Source organism: Desmodus rotundus, chromosome 13 (assembly GCF_022682495.2).
Source record: "Desmodus rotundus isolate HL8 chromosome 13, HLdesRot8A.1, whole genome shotgun sequence".
Lineage (NCBI taxonomy): Eukaryota > Metazoa > Chordata > Mammalia > Chiroptera > Phyllostomidae > Desmodus > Desmodus rotundus.
Genome location: NC_071399.1, coordinates 41948544 through 41966915, shown reverse-complemented (window position 1 = coordinate 41966915; position 18372 = coordinate 41948544). Strand labels below are relative to the sequence as shown.

Genomic DNA, 18372 nt, shown 5'->3' with positions numbered 1-18372 from the left:
CATTTTATCTATTTTTAAAGTGTACATTATTGACTTCCAGTACATTCACATTATTGTGCAATCATCACCAACTTCTGTGTACTTCCAGAACATTTTTATCATCCAGAAAGAAACCTAGAACTCATTAAGCGGTAGCTGGCTTTTCCCCTCCACTTCCCTCATCCTGACAACCACTAATCTGGACATTTCATGTAAATAGAATCATGCAATATGTGGCTTTTTATGTCTGGTTTCTTTCACTTTCCATGTTTTTATTTTTATTTTTTAATATATTTTGTTGATTATGCTATTACAAGTGTCCCATTTTTTTCTCCCCTTTATTGCCATCTGCCTTATACCTCCCCTTCCACCAGCATTCCCCCAGTTAGTTCATGTCCATGGGTCACACATTAAGTTCTTTGGCTTCTTCATTTCCCATACTATTCTTAACCTCCCCCTGTCTATTTTGTACCTACCATTTATGCTTCTTAGTCCCTGTACCTGTTCCCCATTCTCCCACCATCCCCCTCCCCAATGATAACCCTCCATGTGATCTCCATTTCTGTGTTTCTGTTCCTGTTCTGGTTGTTTGCTTAGCTTGTTTTTTTTTTAGGTTCATTTGTGGAGAGTTGTGAGTTCGTTGTCATTTTATGGTTCATATTTTTGATCTTCTTTTTCTTAGATAAGTTCCTTTAACATTTCGTATAATAAGGGTTTGGTGTTGATGAACTCCTTTAACTTGACCTCATCTCAGAAGCACTTTATCTGACCTTCCATTCTAAATGATAGCTTTGCTGGATACAGTAATCTTGGATGTAGGTCCTTGCCTTTCCTGACTTTGAATACTTCTTTCCAGCCCCTTCTTGCCTGTAAGGTTTCTTTGAGAAATCAGCTTATGGGCACTCCTTTGTAGGTAACTGTCTCCTTTTCTCTCACTGCTCTTAAGATTCTTTTTTTATGTTTAATCTTGGGAAATGTAATTATGATGTGCCTTGGTGGGTGCTTTCTTGGGTCCAGCTTCTTTGGGACTCTCTGAGCTTCCTGGAGTTCCTGGAAGTCTGTTTCCTTTGCCAGATTAGGGAAGTTTTCCTTCATTATTTGTTCAAAGAAGTTTTCAATTTCTTGCTCTTCCTCATTTCCTTCTGGCACCCCTGTGATTCAGATGTTGCAACATTTCAAGTTGTCCCAGGGGTTCCTAAGCCTCTCCTCATTTTTTTAAATTCTTGTTTGAATTCTGTTCTGGTTGAATGTTTATTTCTTCCTTTTGTTCCAAACCATTGATTTCAGTCCCAGTTTCCTTCCCTTCACTGTTGGTTCCCTGTATATTTTCCTTTATTTCACTTTGCATAGCCTTCACCTTTTCCTCTGTTTTGTGACCATACTCAACCATTTCTGTGAGCATCCTGATTACCAGTGTTTTGAACTGTTCATCTGATAGGTTGGCTATCTCTTCGTTGCTTAGGTGTATTTTTTCTGGAGCTTTGATCTGTTCTTTCATTTGGGCCATATTTTTTTTGTCTCAGTGTGCCTGTTACATAGTAAGGGGTGGAGCCTTAAGTATTCTCCAGAGCAAGGCAGCCACCTGGCTGTGTTGTGGTGCTGTATGTGGGGGAGGGGTCTGAGAGGGAACAAGGCTGTTTGCTGACTCTGTGGGCTTATAGTCACTTCCTCCACTACCCACAAGAAAATTGGGCCCTTCTGGTGCTGATTCCCACATGGGTGGGTTTGTGTACATTCTAGGACCCAGTGGGGTATCTCCAACAAAGTTTCCTGTGAGGCTGGGAGTTTCTCCTGCCACCTCAATCCAGGTTTTTTCAGTCAGAGATTTTGAGGCTTTATTTCCCTGAGCTGGAACCCTGGGTTGTGTGGTCTGTCTCACTCCCCAGTTGTTCTTGGTTTATCTGCACGCAGATATGGGACTACCCAGTACGCCAGCTGCCACCTCTCCTGCCCTGGTCCTCCGGCTGCAGCTTTGCCTTGTGTCCTCTCCACCTCGGCTGCCTGTCTCCGCTCCTCCTACCCGTCTGGATGAATGTTTCTTCTTTAACTCCCTGTTTGTTGTACTTCTATACTGTTTGATTTTCTGGCAGTTATGGTTATTTTTTGTTTTTAAATTTGTTGTTGTCCTTCTTTTGGTTGTATGAGGTGGCAAATTGTATCTGCCTATGCCTCCATCTTGGCAGGAAGTCCCCTGCAGTATATTTGAAGTTTATCCATATTGTAGCATGTATCAGTACTTCATTTCTTTTATGGCTTAATAATATTCTGATGTGTAGGTATATCATATTTTGTTTATTCATCTGTTGATGGACATTTGGGTTGTTTCCACCTTGTGGCTATTATGACAATGCTGCTATGAATTATCAGGGTTTTGTTTGAACATCTGTTTTACAGTTCTCTTGGGTATGTAACTAGGTTTGGATTTGCTAGGTCATCTGGTAATTCTGTGTTTAGTTTTTTTTGAGGAACCAAAAAGATACATGTGAAGTGCTTAAAAACAATAGTGAAAATCTCTTTAGAATGGACCATGATATAAGGGTATCATATTTCCTTGTTTTATATTATAAAGACTTTTTGATTTATAATGAGGCACAACCAAGTTCAAACCTCAGCCCTCCTACTAACTAGCAGTGAGCTTGGGCAAGTTATTTAACCACTCTTAGCCTTTTTTCCCTGTACCTAGAACATGCAGATTGCTAGTTCAGGGTTATTGTAAGTATTCACTGAGATGATATTACACAGAAAGTGCTTTTTTTTAGCACAGGACATGGCTTAAAGTAATCAACAAATACTGTAATAATTATTTTAGGATAATAAACAATCACCAAAGCCTGATGGCTGTTCATTGCCACGGAGATGGCTATGTACTTCTGTCATACCCAAGAGGAGAATGACCCAAAAGGAATGTTAAATTTTGGTGTTTTATGTTATCTTTGCCATAGATGGTTTGCATTTTTACTTTTAGATTAATGTATTGTCTGTTATTGTCAAAAATGTAATGTCCCTATTTTCTAAGGTAGAAGGACCTGTTTCAAACAAATGACTTTTTCTTAACCTCTCATTTGATCTCTGCTTAGGCTCTACCTGTATGAACCACTTCCTGGTTCCACTCACAGGCCAGAAGATTGCTAGTGACTTGCCTTATTTCAGTGCATGAGGATTTAGTGAAACTTTTTACTGAGTTAGTAATTAGTTAACCAAAAATTATTTTTTAAATTTTTATAGAAGATTTTTACAAAAATTAAAATCTTCCATGAACAGATCATTCAGAAATTATTAGTTAATATTTTGTTAAATGCTTAAAAAAAACCTAAGAATTTATGCACTATTTTTTAAAAAGTATTATATAACATTTTATCTACTTATTTACTACATCAGTTTTCAACTGGTATGCCGCAAGAATTTTTAAAACATGCGATACTTGACTGTTTAGTCAGGGGCATTAACCTCTTTTAGATTGTCAAATGAAAAAATTACAACAGCCTACATAACAATAGCCATCAAAATTATACTTATTTTTTGTCAGATTGGCAAAGAATACATTTTTTGGTATGCTGCAAAAGTTTAGTAATTAGTTCTGGCTGGTATGGCTCAGTGGATTGACCCCAGCCTACAAACCAAAAGGTCACTGGTTCGATTCCCAGTCAAAGCACATGCCTGAGTTGCAGGCCGGGCCCTCATTTTGGGGACATACACATGCAAGAGGCAACTGATAGATGTATCTCTCGCACATTAATGTTTCTCTCCCTCTCATTCTCCCTTCCCCTCTCTCAAAAAGTAAATAAATAAAATCTTTCAGAAATATTGTAGTAATTAGTTCATGTGTGCCATGAAATGAAAAAAGTTGAAAATAACTGGCTTACTAGAATACTTAATTATATATTAGAAATATTTTGCACTTACTATTTAGGAATGTCTTTCAAGGGCATGAAATATATTTCTACAAACTACTTCTTAAAATTACATATTTTATTTTATGGGTTGAACATAATTTGCCCATTTTCCTATTGGACATTCATGTTTTTTCTGATCTTTTTCTGATCATAAATAATGCTACGGTGAGTATCTTTGTGGCAAAAATTTTATGCACATCCATAATTACTTTGGTCTGAATTCCTAGATGTAGATATTTTTTGAGTGGAGGGTTTGTATATATATTTTTAAACTTTTGATTAGTTCAGCCTTTAATAAATACCACTCTGTGTAGCACCCTCCCAAGACCACACAATTACATTTTTTAGTCTTCTATCCCCGTTCACAATTACATTTACTTTTGTTGCATATGGCACCACTTTGATTTCTGTTATGCTGTTTGTGATTATGTATGCCTTTCACTCAAAATCCACCATACAGGTGAAAATCCCTTTGCACCATGGAGATCTATGGCAATGCAGCATAAGAAACAGTTTTATTTGTGGTCAGATTTTCAGGATTTGAACTTGGTTCTGCCTTTTCCTTACTATTATTTTATATAGCATTTTGGTGTGCTCAGCCTCACCTCTTATTCCATCTATTTCTCCCGTCTTGTTTGGTGTAAACTGGTCTCTTATATCTCTGTTCCTCCCATTGGGCTTCTTTTCTGTTGCCCTCTAGATTATTGAGGGATGATGGATCAAATTGCTTTCCTATTTCTTCCCTGGGTGGTAGTTTTGAGGATACATTCACAAGCCTCTCAGAAAATCCTGTGGGATCAAGCGCTTGTCACTAGAAACATCTATCACTCTTAGCGGTGGCCAACTGATACCGAATCCTTGTATTGACTTTCCCTCTCTGTTTCACTCCCTGTTTCCTTCACTTCTGCTCCCTAGGATCACATTAAAAAATAAGCTACTTGTCTCCAAGCCTATGTTTTACCTTTTCATTTCAGTGGAACCCAGGCTAAGGCATTTTGTGATAATGGACAGGTAACTTACTCTTTGATTTGCAATTTTTTCATATGTATACATTTGGAGAGGTAGTGTGTACCTCATGTCACCAAACACTTATTAAAACACTACTATGTGTTTTAATAAATAACACTACTATGTGTTATTTGTTCACCAAACACTTATTAAAACACTACTATGTGCCAGGTTCTGTTCTGGGTATGGAAATATAGCAGTGAGCAAGACAAAGAAGGACCCTATCTTCAGAGAGTTTACATTATGAGGAGGGAGATAGACAAAAAAGTAAACAGAGAATAATTTCAAGATGTGAAAAATGCTTTGAAATAAACAGGATGATGTGCTCCAGAGCAGTAGTCATGAAGCCAGCCACTCTCAGATGCTATTAGAAATGCAGGCTGAATGATCAGAATAAGTTGGATGTGGGACGAACATTTTGGGTAGAGTGAATAGCAGATGTAAAGGCCCTGAGGTGTGTCAGGAGCAAGGTAGTACATTTAAAGGGCTGTGTATGATATTTTGCATTTGGAAAGTAATGATGGTTACTATTCATAAAATTAGATCAAAGGAGTAGCCTATCATTGAGTATACACACAGTAAGTGGCTAGTTTTGCCTCATGAATTGACAAAAATTGGCTTCACAGAATAAGCAGGTAATTATGCAGGGTGTAAATAGGGTACCACAGTACATTTTTCTTTATATGGTGAATTACATTGCTTTGCATTTTCAATATAAATTTTCCTTGGTGGTGATATATTATCCTTTTTATGTATTACCTCAATTCAATTTGCTAATATTTTGTTGAGGAATTTGCATCTGTGTTCTTAAGAGAGATTAGTTTTCTTATAATGTCTTTGTCTGGTTTTGGTATCAGTGTAATGCTGGCATCATAAAATGAATTGGAAAGTGTTCTCTCCTTTTCTATGTGGTGGAAGAGTTTGTGTGGAATTGGTATTCTTTTTCTCTTAAATGCTTGGTAGAATTCTCCAGGGAAGCCATCAGGCCTGGAGTTTTCTTTGTTGGAAAGAATTTTAACTATGAGTTCAGTTTTTTCATTTCTATAGGATTATTCAAGTTGTCTGTTTCTTTTTGAGTGAGCTTTGGTAGATTGTGTGTTTTTACTGATCATCTGCTAGAGGTATATTAATATTGATTCAATCAGAGAACCAGCTTTTAGTTTCATTGATTTTTCTCTATTATATTTTGCTTTTCTATTTCATTGATTTCTGTTCTGATCTCATTTCTTTTCATCTGCTTCCTTAGGGTTAAATTTCCCCTTTGTTCTTAGTTTTTAAGCTTGTAGCGTATCTCATTATTTGAGACTATTTTTTTCCAATATAAGTACTTAATGCTATAAAGTTCCCTCTAAGCACTGCTTTATTTGCAGCCCACAAATTTTGATTGGTTTTACTTTCCCTTGTGATTCCCTCTTTGACCTGGATATTACTTAGAAGTATGTTGTTTAATTTTTAGGTATCTGGGGAATTTTTCTTTTCTTTCTAAGTATATTTTATTGATTATATATAATCAATAAAATATATTGATCAATATATTTTATTGATTTTATATACTTCCCTACAGTTGTCCCATTTTTTTCTCCCCTTTATCCCTCCCCACCCTTCACTGCCCCTCCCTCCAGCATTCCCCCATGTTAGTTCATGTCCATGGGTCGTATGTGTAAATTCTTTGGCTTCTCCATTTCCTATACTATTCTCAACCTCCCCCTGTCTATAGTTTGTGCCTATCATTTATGTCTCTTATTCCCTGTACCTTTTACCCCCATTCTCCCCCTCCTGCGCCCTGCCAATAACCTTCCCTGTGATCTCCATTTCTGTAATTCTGTTCCTGTTCCAGTTGTTTGCTTAGTTTGTTTTGTTTTTTTAGGTTCAGTTGTTGATAGTTGTGAATTTGTTGTCATTTTACTGTTCATAGTTTTGATCTTTTTCTTAGATAAGTCCCGTTAATATTTCATATAATAAGGGCTTGGTGATAATGAACTCCTTGAACTTGACCTTATCTGGGAAGCACTTTATCTGCCCTTCCATTCTAAATGATAGCTTTGCTGGACAGAGTAATCTTGGATGTAGGTCCTTGCCTTTCAGACTTTGAATACTTCTTTCCAGCCCCTTCTTGCCTACAAGGTTTCTTTTGAGTAATCAGCTGATAGTCTTATGAGCACTCCTTTGTAGGTAACTGTCTCCTTTTCTCTCACTGCTTTTAAGATTCTCTCTGTCTAGTCTTGGGTAAGTTAATAATGATGTGCCTTGGTGTGTTCCTCTTTGGGTCCAACTTCTTTGGGACTCTTTGGGCTTCCTCGACTTCCTGAAAGTCTATTTCCTTTGCCAGATTGGGGAAGTTTTCCTTCATTATGTTTTCAAATAAGTTTTCAATTTTTTGCTGCTGTTCTCCTTCTGGCACGCCTATAATTCAGATATTGGAATGTTTCAAGTTGTCCCAGAGGTTCCTAAGTCTCTCTTCATTTTTTTGAACTCTTGTTTCTTCATCCTGTTCTCGTCGGATGTTTATTTCTTCCTTCCGTTCCAAATTGTTGATTTGAGTCCTGGTTTCCTTCCTGTCACTGTTGGTTCCCTGAATGTTTTGCTTTATTTCATTTTGGGTATCTTTCATTTGTTTTTTCATTTTTCGAACAAGTCAATCAGTCTGTGAGCATTTTGATTACCAGGGTTTTAAATTCTCCATCAGATAGGTTGACTATCTCCTCATTGCTTAGCTCTCTTTCTGAAGTTTTGTTCTGTTCTTTCATTTGGACCCTATTTCTTTTCTCGGGGTGCCTGTTAAGTTGTAAGGGGGCAGGGCCTTAGGTATTCACCAGGGCAGGGCAACCCTCCTTCCTCCACTGCAGAGCTTTCTGTGGGGGAGGGGCCAGAGAGGGAACAGTGCACCTCCCTTGCTCACCTCTAGCCCAACTTTCCAACGAACTACCATGTGAGACTGGGAGTTTCTCCTACTGCAGCAACCACTGTAGTACACAGTCAACTCTGTGTCTCAGTTTCCCATTCAGCTAGCCCTGCCTGCACGGGTCCACCACCTTGCTGCAGGTTCTGTCAGTCCACCCTTCTTACCCGTCTGGTTGTTCTGGTTGACTGTTTCTTTAATACCTTGGTTGTCAGAGTTCCATGCAGTTTGATTTTCTGGCACTTCTGGTTTTTTATTGATTTTAGATTGGTTGTTATCCTCCTTTTGGTCATGTGAGGAAGCAGAGGGTTTCTACTTACCGTCTTGGCTGGAACCCCCACAGATTTTTATAGCCAGAGTTTTTGAGGCTTTATTTCCCCACGCTGGAACCCTGGATTGTGTGATCTGTCTCACTCCGGAGTTGTTCCTCCCAGCTTATCTGCATGCCAGTGTGGGTCCACGAGCTGTTCTCTGGCCCACCCCTGTCTGCCAGCTGCCACTTTGTTTTGGGTCCTTGCTACCCCAGCTTCCTGTCTCTGCCCATCCTATTAGTCTGGATGAATGTTTCTTTAACTCCTTGGTTGTCTGACTTCCATGTAGTTTGATTTTCTGGCAGTTATGGTTGTTTTTTGTTTTTAAATTGCTTGTTTTTCTTTGGTTGTGTGAGGAAGCGAAGCATATCTACCTATGTCTGCATCTTGGCTACAACTATTTGGGGGATTTTTTTCATCCATCTTTTTGTTGTTGATTTCTAGTTTAATTTTGTTGTAGTCAGGGACATATTTTGTATGATTTTAATTTTTTAAAATTTACTGAAGTGTGTTTTATGGCTCAGAATATAGTCTACTATGGGGAATGTTCCATAAGCACTTGAAAAACTGTGTAATTTGCTGTTGCTGAGTGGAGTGCTCTATAAATATCAATCAGGTCAAATTGATTGATATTGTTCTTTCAAGTCTTCTGTATTCTTACGGATTGCCATGACAATATATTACAGATGGGATGGCTTAAACAACAGAAATTTATTTTCTCACAGGTCTGGAGGCTGGAAATTCAAGGTCAAGGTGTTGGCAAGTTTGTTTTGTCCTCTCTCCTGGTGTTGTAGATAGCCATTTTCCCCCTGTGTATTTTCACGGTCTTTCCTCTGTATGTGTGGATTAAGGCCCCACTTTTATTAATCTCATTTAACCTTAATTACCTCTTAAATGACTTATCTCCAAATATAGTCATATTGGAGGTTAATGCTTCAGTTTATGAATTTTGGTGGGAACACACTTCAGTCCACAACACTGATTTTCTATTTACTTATATTATTGACTACTGAAAGAGGAGTGCTGAAGTCTCCAACTATATTGTGGGCTTATGTATTTCTTTATTCAGTTCTATCAATGTACAGTAGGTTTTTGGGATCTGATTTTTGCTCATCTTGAGAAGTACTTTACTTAATGGCAGAATTATCTGATTTAAGTTATCAGATCTATATTTTGGGGCGTTTGTTTAGTCCTGGATACAATTAAAATATATAAATAGGGCCAGATATTATTCAGTAAGGATTTTATTTATTTTTAGTCTTAGTTTTTAATTATTGTAAAATATACATAACAAATTTTTACCATCTTAACTATTTGTAAGTGTGTCATTTAGTGGCATTAAGTACATTCACATTGTTGTGCATCTACTTCTAGAATTCTTTTCATCTTGCAATACTGAAACTTTTACCAATTAAACAACTCCTCATTCTCCCCTCCCCTAGCCTCTGGCAACCACATTCTACTTCCTTTCTCTATGAATTTGACTACTTAAGTACATCATAGAAGTGTACTCCTACAGTATTTATCTGTTTGTGTCTGGCTTATTTCCCCCAGCATGATGTCCAAAATATTTAATCATATAGCATGTGTCAGAATTAACTTTCTTTTTTAGAGTGAATAGATATGGGGGGGATTAAAAAAACAGAATTTTCTTTTGGAGGTCAGGCCCATCTTAGTAACTGGCAACAGTTATTCCAGTTGCTTGACAAAAAACTATGGAGTCATCCTTGACTTCTCCATTTGTTCATATTCTATACCCAGTCAGCCAGCAGATCCTGCCTGCTATACCCTCCAAACATCTCCCAACTCTGACCATCCATACTTAAACCACTTTGGTCCAGACCATCATCATGTCTTGCCTGGGTTATCACAATAGCCACCTTACTTGTCTCCCTTCTTCTACACTCACTTTCCAGTGATCTCTTCTCAATTTAGCAACCAAAGTAATCCTTTGAAAATATGGCTGATCATGTGATACTTCTACTTAAACCCCTCAAAAGCATACCATCATTCTCAGAAGAAATGTTCAAGTCCTTTTGAAGGCCTATGGGGCTCTACTGTATTTGCTCCCCTACCTTTTTACCTTATATCCTACCTGTCTGCCTTGTGCTGAAAGTTGCCTTGTGGCCTTACTATTTTTTTAATCATGTTGAGTATTTTCTTGTCTCAAAGCATTTGTATTTGCTATTTCTTCTGCCAGGATTACTGTTCCTGCAGATATCTGCCAGACTTTCTTCTTTAGGACTACACTCAAGTTTCACATTATTAGAAGGGCCTTCAAACCACCCTATGTAAAATAGCACTTTTCTTTCCTGCTAGTACTATGTTTTCCACTAAACCAGGATAAGGTAGGTTATGCTGCAATAGCAAAGAACTCCAAAATAGAAGCGGTTTGTCTCTCACTGATGGTATCCCTCCGTTGCAAGTCACCTGGGAGGTCTGCTTCATACCATCTTTAACTCCAGGATCTGGCTGATAGTGTGGCCACCATCTTGAGCATTGGCAGAGGGAAAGACCATTCACTCGCTCTTCGAGTATCTGCCTGGAAATAGTGTCTATTACATTGACTTGGTCAAAGTGATTTATGTTGCCATGCCTAAGTTCAGTTAGGGATGGAGAATGGGTATACAGCAGTCCTACCATTTATCTTGAAAGAGACCAGGAAATCTATGATAGGTGACACACTCTTTACCCCACTTAATTTTTCTGTATTATTTATTTCCATCTGACATAATACATATTCACCTTACTTTGTGTATTTTCTCTCCTGTCTAAACTGTAAGCACTACAAAAGGGGAGGGACTTTGTCTATCACTTACTGCTGTACCCCAAGGCCTAGGATAATGCGTGGTCAGGTATAGCTTATTAATTTTAAAGAATGTTGAGAATACTCAAGCAAACCATTCATTTATTCATTTGGTGACATCCAAGCCAAGTTGGGAGTGTGGAGCAGGGAGGTTTGAGGAGAGGGGATGAGATGGTATGAGATAAGTTGGAGAGTACTTAGTAGAGAAAAGCAGTAGAACTGCTGGTCAGTGGAGAGTGTCAGTTTGAGATTTGAGACTGTGTACCTACTATAAAATCTTGTAGCTCAGCTATGTGATTTTCTCCAGTAATGTTGAGTTACTCAGGAGCTGATCTGGAAGAGGCAGCAGTGAATGATGGAGCCCATTTCACAAGGATAGTTGGGGCCCAAGTTGAAGAAGGAAACATGATCCTAGCTGCTCCTACATCACCCCTGCTCCATCTTTGGTTCTGTCAGAATAGTGGAGGAGCTTGTCTTTACAAGAAGCCCATTCTCCTGGGGTGGGGTGATTGTGGTGATATAAGCAGTTTTCCCTATAGTCATTCTTTATTTTGTTTACCTCTTATAACACTTTTGAGGTAGCTTGTCTTCATTTTACAGGTGAGGAAAACTGAGGATTAAATTGCTTAATGTAGAATGTAGGTTGGTTAAGTTCATAGCCATAGTGCTCTGCTATAGTTTTAAGGTACATTTATTGTTTCTTCTATACTTACTGAGGCAGTGGGGAGCTCTGTTAACTTCTGGATTCTTTGGGACCTTGATTGTGTCTCAGTCATGAAGACAGTTTACATCCACTTATGGTGATAATTTAGATGTTGCAAGTCCTTACCAGAGAGGAAATAGTTGGGCTATTTTCACATACTTAAACAAGCTCAGTAACCACATAGCCACCTCTATAAAAAGGTACCTAACATGAGCTGAGAGTGTGTCCATCAGTGATACTATTCTATGGTTTTTCCTGTTGATGATCTGAACATTTCATAAGTGCAAGTGGGTGTGCTAGACTTTATTGACAATTCAGGAATCTTTAATGTAATTGGGAGGTCAAAACAGGTACAAAACCCTGAGTATTAAAGTAGTGCCTGGAAACAAGGGTACAGAGTGGGGGAAAAGCCCCTTGAGCTAAAATGCTTCATTGAGACAGATGGAAGGAAGTGGAAATGTAGCTCTAATTTGAAGGGTGCATAATATTTAGACAATGCTCTAAATGGAAAGGCAACTTGGGCTCCAGTCATATTTATGGTGGAAAATCTCAGTAGGCCACGGTAGTCAGTAATGTTAGCACTTTTAACTACTTTTGAATTTTTGTGTGTGTATATATATGTGTGAATCCTACACATGCTAAAGAGCTAACTGGTCAGTTTGATAGAAAGCATACTCTTCTATTTCTTTTACACTTTGATGACCATTTTCTGAAAGGTATTTTATGGAAGTTACTGTCTGTAAACTTGGTTTAGTCTCATAGGAGAATCAACTGACAGTGAAGCCCCTGCCAGTAAATTCCACTTGTTTTCCAAGTGTAGATGTTTTGAAATATGTTAATGAGAACTAAATTCCAGATTCTGTAAAGTTTGTCTTCATTTTAATTTAAAAAAAATGAATTCTCTTGTTTTTCACTCGTGTGGGTTTTTAAATCTTAGGAACAATCATTCTCAAAGTGGTTTTCTTTTTCCTTCCAGACAAGGCACCTCTGTCTAAGAGTCTTTTATTGGTCCCCAGTGTCCTGTCTCTTTTGCTGGTCCTTCTGCCGCACTGTCAGAGGTTCTTCCTGTATGACCTCCAAGCAGTCAAGGATGACTTCCAGGTGAGCTCTGCTTCATTGGTCTTTGGGAGGAGAGAAGGCAGATTTTTCCCCTTGATTTGCCTTTTCTTTCTGCTATTCTTAGTCCCTCAAAGCCCCTAAATTTGTAAGAAATACTAATACTATTCTATTAACAAGTTAATTTTCTATTAACAAGTAAGTTCTCTAGTTTTATTTACTGATATCTTCAGCAAAGCAGATCATAACAAAGCAATTGCAGTACTCAGCACTACCTCTTTTCAGTTTCACTTTTTATGCTTGGAAATGCAATTTATAATTTAAGAGAATTAAAACAATGTTAAATCTGTTTTTAATGATTAGTATCATACTTAACATTTTCAGAAATGTGTATCAATTTGAATATTGATTGGATGATCTGAGCTCTTTCAGCTCTAACAGACTGTGAATCTATGAATTACTTTTACAGTGGTGGTTAATCCAAGGAGGACTTTTCTGTTGGGTTTTTGCTCCTGTGAGTTGGAGTGTTAGTGCAAACCTGCTACCTCTTTACTAAATACTTAATTACCCATTTTAAGTACAATAATCCATCATAACACACAAGTATACATTAGTGATCAATGAAATAGGGACAAGTATAGGATGGGATAGCCCTGGAGAGTCATAGCGATATGAATTTTCCATTTGATATGAAGGAAGGGATGATAATTTATTAGCAGTAGAGGAAGAAGGGCATTTTACTTCTTGAAGCAATATAAACTTCAGCCCTTAGGTGTACTGTATAGAAGACATGGTTGGAAGCTAGTGCAAGGTTAGACTGAATGAGGACAGGAGAGACAGCTGGTGAAGGTCATTATTTCGCAAGCGTGTAATCTCCCAAATTTTGACACTTAAGGCATGTCAACAGTGCATCAGTGGCATATGGGGATAAATTGAAGTGACTGGCAACAGGGCAAGTGCTGGGAGACAGCTTCCTCCTAGGCAGAACTCCAAAGGCCAGGCAGTGGCATTGTCACTTCTCCAAGCCCTCCCCCACACAGAGCCCAGAGCAATGACATGGGTTGCCCTGCCTTGGCAATTACCAAAGGCTCTGCCACATACAACTTACACATATGCTTTTCTACAATAGGCCACACTATTAAGACAGGGAGTCAAAGCAGCTCTACCTAATACATAGAAACAAACACAGGGAGGCTGCCAAATTGAGGAGACAAATAAATATGGCCCAAATGAAAGAACAAAACTTCAGAAAAAGAACTAAACAAAATGGAGCCTATCAGATGCAGAATTCAAAACACTGGTTATCAGGATGCTCAGAGAAATCCCTGGATACTGCAGCAGCATAAAAAAAGACCCAGGCAGAAGGTTATATGAACTGAAATAAAGAAAAATCTACAAGGAACCAATAGTGGAGGGGATGAAGCTAGGATTCAAATCATGATTTGGAACATAAGGAAGAAATCAACATTCAACCAGACCAACAAGAAAAAAAAAAAAAGTCAAAAAACCAAGGATAGGCTAAGGAGCCTCTGGAACATTGTCAAACCTGCCAACATCTGAATCATACAGGTTCCAGAAGGAGAAGAGGAAGAGCAAGAAATTGAAAACTAATTTGAAAAAATAATGAATGAAAACTTCCCTAATTTGTTGAATGAAATAGACATACAATTCCAGGAAGCACAGAGAGTTCCAAACAAATTGGACCCAAAGAGGACCACACCAAGACACATCATAATTAAAATGCCAAATGTTAAAGATACAGAGAAAATCTTAAAAGCAGCAAGAGAAAAGCAGATAGTTACCTACAGAGAAGTTCCCATTAAGACTGTCAGATAATTTCTCAAAAGAAACTTTTGAGAGAGGCTAACGGGACTGGCAAGAAGTAGTCAAAGTGATGAAAAGCAAGGACCTGTACCTAGATTACTATATCCAGCAAAGCTATCATTTAGAATTGAAGGGCAGATAAGGTGCTTCCCAGACAAGATAAAACTAAAGGAGTTCATCATCGCCAAGCCCTTATAATATGAAATATTAAAGGGAATTATACTAGAAAGAAAAAGATCAAAACTATGAACATTAAAATGGTAATAAATTCACAATTATCAACAATTGAATCTAAAAAACAAAGCAAGCAAGCAAGCAGAACAGGAAGAGAATCATAGATATGCCTATCATTTGGAAGGTTATCGGCTGGGAGGGGGAAGAGGGGGTAAAGGTTCAGGGATTAAGAAGTACAAATTGGTAGGTACAAAATAGAAAGGGGGATGTTAAGAACAGTATAGGACATGGAGTAACCAAAGAACATATATGCATAACACATGGACATGAACTAAGGGGGGATTGCTGAAGGGAATGGGCATACCTGGCGGGGTGGGAAGCAAAGGGGAAAAAATTGGGACAACTGTAATAGCATAATCAATAAAGTATATTAAAAAAGTCAAATACCTGTTACTCTTTCATTTCGGTTCATATATATGATATTTTAATCGTACTAAACATAGTCTTAAAATTTTTTACAGTAAATTTTTGGTTGTCTTAATGAGAATACATTATATGGAAAAAAATTTTAGTATGAGAGAGTTGAGCTCATTTCTTAGGGAAAATACATATGTAGTTTTCGTTTTTGGTATGCATCATTATTTTGCTTACATTAGAGTATAAAAAGTAAGCAGTATAAAGTAAAGGCAATAACTTTGCTAAGGAAGCAACCTGAACAAATCTTCCTCTTATTTATTGTTCTTTCTAAAATTCCCATCTAGATTTGGAGGCTGATATGTGGAAGAATAATTTGCCTTGATTTGAAAGATACTTTCTGCAGTAGTCTGCTTATTTATAATTTTAGGATATTTGAAAGAAGATTTGGAAGCAGAAAATTTGCAGTAAGTTTTTATGTATTTTTCCCTTTGCTATCAGGTTATAATAAAAACATTTTTGTTTTTATTATATTTCAATAGTTTTATTTTGTTATTATTAACAATTATCTTTTAATTACATGATCCTCTCTCTGAATTGAAACATAGACATTAACCAAAAAGAAATTTTAAATTTAAGCCACTGGCATAATAAAATAATGATGATGATGATGATGATAGATAATGGCAGGAATAAGTGGGTAATGACAATTTTAATTAGGATTTTGACTTTAATAAAATTCAAATCACTTGTTTTGCTTAATGGTTTGTGTGTTACTTGTTAAAAATAAATTTTGCTTTAAATATCTTTTTTTTCAATGTACTTAGAAATTATGGAAGTTAATATATTTGACCATTGTAGTTTTATTCTCTCATTTTGAAAAGTCTATTCTAATAAAGACAAATATACATGTATATTGACACACACACACATACACATACACGAGAGGTCTATCCAAAAAGTATCTGATCATGCAATATGAAAAATAGAGATATTTATTGAACAAGATACAAGAAACATTGTACATGGGACAATGACACCTCAGTCCCCTTCAAAGTAGGCACCTTGGGACTTCATACAGTTCTCCCAGTTGCCATCAGTTGCCCCATCATATTTTCCTGAAGCTCCTTGATGGTCTGAAATTCTTCCCTTTCAAGGGTGATTTCAGTTTTGAGAAAAGCTGGAAGTCACAGGGCACCAAATCTGGGTTGTAGGGAGCCTGAGTCACCTGGGTGATTTGATGTTTTGCCAAAAAACTCTGTAGGAGATGTGATACAAGAGTGGAAGCATTGTTGCAATGAACCTGCCAATCACCAGTTGCCCGTAGCTGCAGTGTTCTGAATCATCCAAGTAGTTTCTGTGGAGGAATGTTTGAGCTTAATGCAAAATTTAATGCATATTTATTGCTCTACTCGCTCAGTCATTTTGAATATGACAGCCACACAGTACGCATGCTCACTCAATGGCATCTATCGCCCCCACTGACTAGTACAGTGAAGTCATCATTGTTCACACATGCACAGTCCAGTCTACTCGCCTTGGCTGCCAAGTTATATTGATGTTACACAAACTGTTCTTGTTAAATTAAAAATGGCTGGACTTTTTTCGGACAGGCCTTTGTATGTGTGTGTATAGATACACATATACGTATGTACACACCCACATTGGCTCTAATTAAGTAAATGTTGGTTTATTTTTAGACTCCTCGGTATAATGTTTTGTTTTATTTTTAGTCCTTTTTGCTGGGTTCCTGGGTTTTGTCAGCCTTGATCGACTTCATCCTTGTTGAAACTGTGTGGTATTGCTTTGGTATCTCTGCATCCAGGAATTTGCCTTCTGGATTGTAAGTAGCTCTCAAAGATTAGCTTAATTTATAACTAATTAAATCTGATTTAAAGTGTTACTGTAAATCAGTAAAAGAATATTTTAAACTTTTAGATACAGTAAAATTGATTTTATGTGTAAAATTTTATTGTACACTTACATTTTCATTATGTTTTTGAAACTGTATTTTACACTGATTCTTTTTTTCAGCTTCGAAGTCCTATATTTTAGAGAATTTTTAATGAATTTTCACTTCTTGTTCTGAAGATGCAATTAATTTTATGTGTTTATTTTATAGTGAAATTTTGTCTTTGTAATTTTGTGAATCGAATGCAAAAATACAAAGTTTAATTAGATTGTATTAGGAAAAAATGTATTTGATGTTAAGTTTCTGAAGAATGATGTTTTTAAAAATTGATATTGTTTCTATACTTGCACCAAAGATAAAATGAGGTCAGTATATAGCTTACAACATTTTAGCCAACCCACAAGGGCCAACCTAACTCAGAGTGTATGTGCTTTCACATTGTGTTGATCTTCTTTGAAACAAACAAACAAACAAAACAATACACCATGTATTAGTTTATGAAATATCTGGTACCTAGGAGCAGAGTTGTTAGCATGCATAAGTGACCTTAAAGTATCTCTGAATTAAGTATTGGAGACTGTGTTTGAGAGATATTTTGAAAGTAAGATTCCAGATATATAAAATTCTGTGTGTACTAATTTCATCCTTACTTTAATTTTGAATTTGTGTTTTTGAGAACTATTAGACAATTGCATGTATCTTGAATCAATTCACTTTGGATCTCTATTAAAAATATAGTTAGTAATCTAATAGTGTTCATAATTACATTGTTAATATTTATATCATAGCTGTCCTTTATGAGATTTAATTCATTATAGTTGGCAAGAGTGTTGACCTTTACCTATTTTAATAATGTATGATTCTGAATAATAATTGAATAGAGACAAAGTTCTGTTACAATTATCGTGAACTTTTTGCTGAGTTCCATAGGTTGTAATTGTAATGAGACTGAGAATTTTAAGTTGGCTATTCTGCTACTGTGAAACATAGAGTAGTCATCAGGAGTGATTTCATGTTGATTCAGGAAAGCAGCAGCTTTACTAAATCATGGGTTTTTCGCAAACATTTCTCATCCAGGCCAGTTCTTTTTAGTTCTCTATAAAGCCTACTGAACTCAGTATATATACTCAGTATACTCAGTATGTATGTATGTATACTCAGTATACAGTACATGTGTTACATCTGAGTTTGAATTTTGGGCATGGGTAGTAACATAGCTTTTAATTCTTATTTACATTGTCCCTTTTTTTGATGATCTTTTTTTCTATTGCACAAAGAGTGGAATGACTTATTTTTTATAGAATCCTGTTTACTGGTACATATGAGAAGGATTGATTCAGTTTTGTAGCTGGGAATATCTATACTTATTATTTTTTTAAATATATTTATAGAT

At 36.9% G+C, this 18372-nt stretch overlaps 1 protein-coding gene across 2 annotated transcripts in view; it reads left to right on the top strand.

Annotated features, from left to right (window-relative positions):
* UBAC2 (UBA domain containing 2) overlaps window positions 1–18372 on the top strand; it is a 232260-nt gene that overhangs the window by 22720 nt on the left and 191168 nt on the right. For both annotated transcript variants that reach the window (XM_024578931.4, XM_045186728.3), the window contains exons 2-4: window positions 12576–12700; window positions 15415–15534; window positions 16801–16910. In XM_024578931.4, the coding sequence (XP_024434699.1) occupies window positions 12576–12700; window positions 15415–15534; window positions 16801–16910 (355 nt within the window). The remainder of the gene's footprint in view (window positions 1–12575; window positions 12701–15414; window positions 15535–16800; window positions 16911–18372) is intronic.